Genomic DNA, 6,606 nt, shown 5'->3' with positions numbered 1-6,606 from the left:
ATTCAAACAGAAAGTCACAAAAATTATAATCATCCTCATCAGTTTACTCAGTCCCATGTAATTAATTATTTTTTTCATCTTGATCTTCTGTTAGCACTTTTATGAGTTCATCAGTTTTCCATTAGAGTCCTGAAAATGCTTATTCATTCAGTTCAGCAGTATAGTCAGTTACCAGCAACCTGTACTTGTCAGTCTTTTCCATGAATTCCTTGAAGATGAAACCCTTTTATAGGAACATTTTTGCAAAAGCATCAGAGTACACACAGAACTGTCTGTAAATGACAAAAGACTTAAAAATGACCACGGATAAAGATTTGGTGAAAGTTCATAATAATGCAGTTGACAAGGAAATTTAGTTATTTCTGATATACACTTTTAAGTAATAACTAGAATTATGACTTATAACATTATGCCAGAGCATATAAGATTTTTAGAAATTTCATGTAACATCTGAAACATTTATATTAACATATTTCCATACAAATAAATCAAAGGACGTTTAGTAATAGTTGTTTTTTGTTTGTTTGTTTTTTTATACTGCAGGGTAATTTGTTGCTTTTACTGTTAGTAGTAGTATTAGGAAAATTATCTACCTTTGATATTTCACTTTACAGTTAGAAAACACATTCAGATATTTTAGCTCATTTTATATCCACAGCTAGGCCATGCCACAGGCTGAGTTATGGCAAATCAACATTTCGTGGAGGCTGAGGCTCCATTCCGCTGAAGAGAGCATTGCTGTGCCGTTAGATCCAGATCCTCCTGATTGGGGAAATGTGTGTCATACCGATATATCATCATGCAGCATCTTCTAGGTCTGGTTGGTTGGTCAGTCACCATTTCCTGTTCATTTGCTGGAGTCTGACTTTGCCCTTTCACACCTTGCACGGTGGTCCAGGCGCGGAAGCAGGAGGGACTGGACTGAATTATGGAAGTAGTTTCCTTACCTGTCTCCTGAACTGCCATCTCACGTCTCCACTAGCTTCCACATGGTCCAGACTGGTCCTTCATTTACAACCATCACCTCAGGTCAAAACTGCATGCAGTGGCACAGGGAGATCAGCTCGGTGCTTTGTGACCACCTAGAGGGGTGGGATAGGGAGGGTGGGAGGGAGACGCAAGAGGGAGGAGACATGGGGATACATGTATATGTATAGCTGATTCACTTTGTTATACGGCAGAATCTAACACAACATTGTAAAGCAATTATACTCCAGTAAAGATGTTTAAAAAAAAAACAACTGCATGCAGTAAAAACATAAAACGGTTCCTTCACATTCAAAATAAAAAGTAAACTCACTGGTCTGGCACACCTGGCCCGTGTCTGGCTCCCCAGCTTATGTCTACCTCTTCTGTACACAGTGAAAGCACTGTGCTTTCTCCAACCGTGATGCCTTGTCACAGTCTGTTCTTTCTGCTGAGAATGTGTTTTCCCTCCTTTGCTCAGTAAAATCCTGCAAGTGTCAGGGGGTACCTCTTCCAGGAAGCCTCACCAAATCCTGCTCTTCCTTTGAAACTTATCTCAGGTGTCGTCTCCTCCAGGGAGCCTTCCTACACCCCCTCCCTTCCCCTCTCCTCTGGAGTTAGCAATATGCTGTTCTCCGGTGACTCCTCATTAGAGTATGTGGACAGCTCCGTTATTTTAATTTTGCACTACGGGCCTAGATTGTGACATCTTCCAGAGTCTCTACCAAAGAGTTTCTAATCAGTAAATGCTTGCTGGCTGAATGAATGAAGAGCTTGCTACCTGAAATTTCCTGCACTACTATGACCATGTCCTAGATTTATATGTATGTTTTGCAACCACAGAAAAAAAAAAATTCAGCTCTGAGTCATCCGTCAGCATGAGCGTTCATGCCTCATGTTCCAGACGTCCTTTACGTATTAGTTATATTTTAATTTTTCATCAAAGAATCACACATGTTTACAGATTCTTGCTGTGTATGCATTTTGAGAACTTTATGTAAAACTTCTTCCAATTTGCAATCAGAGTTTCACATGTGACCCTAGCATCTGGAGAAGCATTCACCATGTTTTTTCAAGTTCCTGGGGAAGTTTTCTAAGACACTGTTTCATGAGCAGTGTTTATTTATTTTCCTAATATATGTCAAAGGCAATTTAGGGCTCACACTGTTATCAGCTACAACTCAAAATGAAAGCCCATTCATCAAAAGAAGACACATGCTTTGAGATTTTAACCGATCGTATATTTATATCTATCTTTACAAATATCCTCGATTGAGCAAGTGTGCAGAGAAAGTCAGACTATTTTAGAGTTCTGTTGTTATTTTTTTGGTCAGTATCCGAGAGGATTTGTTTGTTTGTTTGTTTGTTTGTTTTTACTGGTTAATTAACATCTAATCTATTAACTAGACAAGATGTATTGATATTCACCGTTCCTCTTGCGCTCAGGCCTCGTTAACGAGTTTCTGTGATTTTTTTTTTATTTTTTCAGGAGGAATGTCAGAACTACATCCGGGTACTGTTGGTGGGTGGCGACAGGTTATTTACCTGTGGAACCAACGCTTTCACGCCGGTCTGCACCAACCGCACGGTACGGCTTCAGGTGGAGCTTTGACAGATTTTAATGCCGGGAAAATCCAAACATTCTGTTAAAATCCTAGTTTTAAACGTGTTTCCATTCTCCAAAGAGTTGCTTTTTAATTTTAAAAAACATCTTTTGTCAAACTGAATAAATATTGATGTACTGATCTATTAGTAATGACAGTATTGTATAAAGAACTGGTAATAATTGTAGCTTGTTTAATTAAATTTAAATATGCTTTCAAACTATTTCTACCAGCTTTTTTCCCACCAGACCCTAAACATAATCCTAAACGTATTCTTATTTCTTTTTCTTCTTTATCGTAGGGAGGCTGTTAAGTATTAAAATAACCTAAAATCATAATCCAAGTGAAGAAAATACAGTTTACAAATTGGATGAGAAGGGTGTCAAAAAAGTAAAGCAAACTAGCGAACAAATGGAACCCTAGGAAAAGTAAAGTTATATGCCACCCTCTGTCTTTGTATTTTAACCTGTCATTCCTGACAGGGGAATTTTCAGCATCCAGGTCTTACACCCGTAGAACTGCCGGGTTATCAGAGCACACGTGTAATCTTCCTAATTTGGGATATTCGTTTGATCTTCCTCCAGGAGCATGATGAAGAAATATCACTATGTTAATTTCCTGGTTACACACTTCCTCTCAAAACCTGAGCTTACCATCCTCTTTTACTATTCATTATTTTCAAGTAACATTCAGTTATTGGAAAGAAAGGGAGGATGCTGATGATGAGAAGTGATGCTCACAGAGAGATCCACAGGTACCATGGCCTGTCCTAAGCCCCTGACAACTTCGTCCTCACATCCACCCTATGTGGTGCTTATCCTTTGGGTCACCACTTTATAAGCGTCTGAGGCTTAAAGACTTTTAAGTAGCTTACCCGGGGCTACACGTCTAATAAAGCAGGCCGTGTATCGGGGCCCCCTGCCTAACCCCTCTGATCTTGTGCCTCTCAGGTAAGAGTAAAGAAACCAGTGAAGCAAAGAGTCCCTCCCCATCCAAAGAGCTTTTCTCATTCAGTGATTGTTCAGCTCCTCAAATGCTGGATTCCCACCACTTGACTGCAACACTCTCCGAAAACTAAAAACTAAAGGCTTGGAAATTTGGGCTACGTGGTGCTAAATATCCATACATCCTTACCCATGAATGCAGTTCTGGGCTATTCATAATATTTCGATTCACTTTTATTGATAAAATTGTAGCTAATTTTTATTGCAATTTGTATTTCTATGAATATTGAAGTTGGGTTTTTAAATTAAAGTGGAAAAATCTGCATTATAAGTAAAGTCATAGACAATAATCTAACTTCATCTTTTGTGAGTATCCAAAAGCCAGAGGTTCAGTAACGCTCGAAGGATGATGGGAGAGGTTGATCGGTAGATTGTCTAAGGATGACCACCATGTACTGTTCTCATCCAAGTCAGAGTGCAGAAGTTTGTCACAGTGTATGAGCCCCAGAGAGTTTATCGCGCATGCTTCATTTGCAGTTTGGGTGGATATGCTCCATTAACGCTCCTGAAGGGGTTTCCTGGGGGATAATCTGTTTCTCTGTCTCGTCCTCACACCTAGCTGAGTAACCTGACGGAGATCCATGATCAGATCAGCGGCATGGCGCGCTGTCCTTACAGCCCTCGGCACAATTCCACGGCTCTCCTCACGGCGGGCGGGGAGGTCTATGCGGCCACGGCCATGGATTTCCCCGGACGCGATCCCGCCATTTACCGAAGTCTGGGCGTCTTGCCTCCTCTCCGCACCGCGCAGTACAATTCCAAATGGCTCAACGGTAAGTCTCACCTTCACTCCCAGTTTCCCCTCTCGTTGGTCTGTGATGCCCGGTGACTTGCTGCTCAAAAGCAAACTGTCACCGTTTCTAAAAATAAAATAATTTCTTCATTTTCTAAAGAAATCAAAATGTACCCGGTTTTGGATTTCCGTGTGGAAAGGCATCAAGATGGCTCTTTGCCAACTCGGAAGAGAAGTGATATTCTCCACACTTAGGACATGATAATAAAGCTAATGCTGATAAGAGCGTTCCTCAAGCTGAAGCTGCTTTCTCATATTATTGTTTGCAGTTTAGGAAATCCGATGTCATGTCAAAGATATCTGTAGCCTCATGTTCATTCTTTCTTAACTTCTTTATTAGATACCTAAAAAGGGAAATTACTAGTGTTTCATTAAAGTTTCAGACAATTGTGTAAAAGAATGTGTTTGGCTTTAGGTAGCTCCAAATAACTTGACCAATTTTTTTAATTTAATTTTTTATTTTATATTGGAGTAGAGTTGATTTACAATGTTGTGTTAGCTTCAGGTGTACAGCAAAGTGATTCAGTTCTACATATACGTGTATCCATTCTTTTTCAGATTCTTTTCCCATATAGGTTATTACAGAATATTGAGTAGAGTTCCCTGTGCTACACAGTAGGTCCTTGTTGATTATCATTTTTTTTTTGTTCTGTTTTTTTTTTTTTTTGCGGTACGCGGGCCTCTCACTGCTGCGGCCTCTCCCGTTGCGGAGCGCAGGCTCCGGACGCGCAGGCCCAGCGGCCACGGCTCACGGGCCCAGCCGCTCCGCGGCACGTGGGATCTTCCCGGACCGGGGCGCGAACCCGCGCCCCCTGCATCGACAGGCCGACTCCCAACCGCTGCGCCACCAGGGAAGCCCTGATTATCTGTTTTATATAGAGTAGCGTGTATATGTCAATCCCACACTTCTAATTTATCCCTCCGCACCGCGTTTCCCCTTTGGTAGCCATAAGTTTGTTTTCGAAGTCTGTTTCTGTCTTGTAAATAAGTTCATTTATATCATTTTTTCTTTTCGATTCCACATATACGTTGACCACAGTTTTTTAAAAAAAGGTGTCAAGTCATACAACTAGAAGGTCAGGGTAGGTGTCTTCAGAGTTGCTCACTTCAGTGACTCAAGAGTTAGTAAGGGACCCAAGTCCTGTCACCACTGTCTCTGCCACCCACAGTCTGTCAGGTTGGTCCTCAGGCTAGCTTTGCTCATGGGTACAAACCTGCAGCTTCAATTCCTGGCACTGCATCCAGACATGACAATATCCAGTGGAAGAAGAGCCACATTCCTTGTGGCCTTTTTTTTGAAGAAATCAGAAACCCCCAGAAGATTTCCCTTGAATCCTGGGCTAGAACTTGGTCACTTGCTCAATTAACAAATAGAAAGTGATTTCAGCCCCCCAAATTGAAGTTAAAGTTGGCTAGGTACTGAGACCTGCCAGCTGAAATTCAGCCCTCTGCCTATGGGTACGTTCATGTGTGGATATGGTCACACACACACACACACACTAGCAAACACAATGTTATTGATAGATGTATGCACCATATGTAATCCATTCCCTCAATCGTTTATTTGCTGGTTTGCATAAAGATGAAATCTTGTAATTGCCATGATAATATTTACTATTTTGAGCTTTCAAATCCTACAAAGATTTACTGGCTTTTCATCAAGTACAAGCTCATTACTGTAGACCCGAGTTTCTCACCTCAGCACTGTTGATGCTTTGGGCCAGATAATTCTTTTTTGGGGGAGGGAGTTTGTCCTGATTATTGCAGGATGGTTACCACCGTCCCTGCGTTACACCCGCTAGATGCAATAGCACGGCCCACCTCCTGAATTGTGACAACAAAAACTTTGTCCAGAGACTGCCAGATATTCCTTGGGGAAAATATTGCCTCTCTTTGAGAACCACTGGTTTAGAACGATCACTTATGCACGTTTATGCGCATGTGTATATATACACACAAGCATTTTGTCAAATAAGATAGTCAAACCAGCCATCACAGTTTGCCTTTCAAAGACTCCCTTGTAGAGAAAAGAGTCTTCATCCAGTTTCTTCAGCAAGTTGAATGACTCCGTGAGCTTCCAAAGGGCAACGTGATTGTTTTCTCAAACCAAAGCAGTAACTACATTCCCTATGTTAACATTATTTCTGTTGAACTGGTTTCAACTGGACCTTTCGACTCTCTGTGGAAGGTCTCCTTTCCGCTCTGATGCTTTCTTTCATCTGTGTAGCTTAAAGTTCTT

The 6,606-nt window shown here is 41.2% G+C and overlaps 1 protein-coding gene across 1 annotated transcript in view; it reads left to right on the top strand.

Moving 5' to 3' along the window:
• The window catches only part of SEMA5A (semaphorin 5A), a 429,431-nt gene that overhangs the window by 242,494 nt on the left and 180,331 nt on the right, over window positions 1-6,606 (top strand). Inside the window, exons 8-9 of the mRNA XM_024120827.2 lie at window positions 2,456-2,554; window positions 4,134-4,347. Of these exons, the coding sequence (XP_023976595.1) occupies window positions 2,456-2,554; window positions 4,134-4,347 (313 nt within the window). The remainder of the gene's footprint in view (window positions 1-2,455; window positions 2,555-4,133; window positions 4,348-6,606) is intronic.

The sequence above is a fragment of the Physeter macrocephalus genome, chromosome 8 (assembly GCF_002837175.3).
Source record: "Physeter macrocephalus isolate SW-GA chromosome 8, ASM283717v5, whole genome shotgun sequence".
NCBI classification, from domain to species: Eukaryota; Metazoa; Chordata; class Mammalia; order Artiodactyla; family Physeteridae; genus Physeter; species Physeter macrocephalus.
Note: the sequence above shows the minus strand (reverse complement) of the source record. Positions and strands in the feature narration are given on the sequence as shown.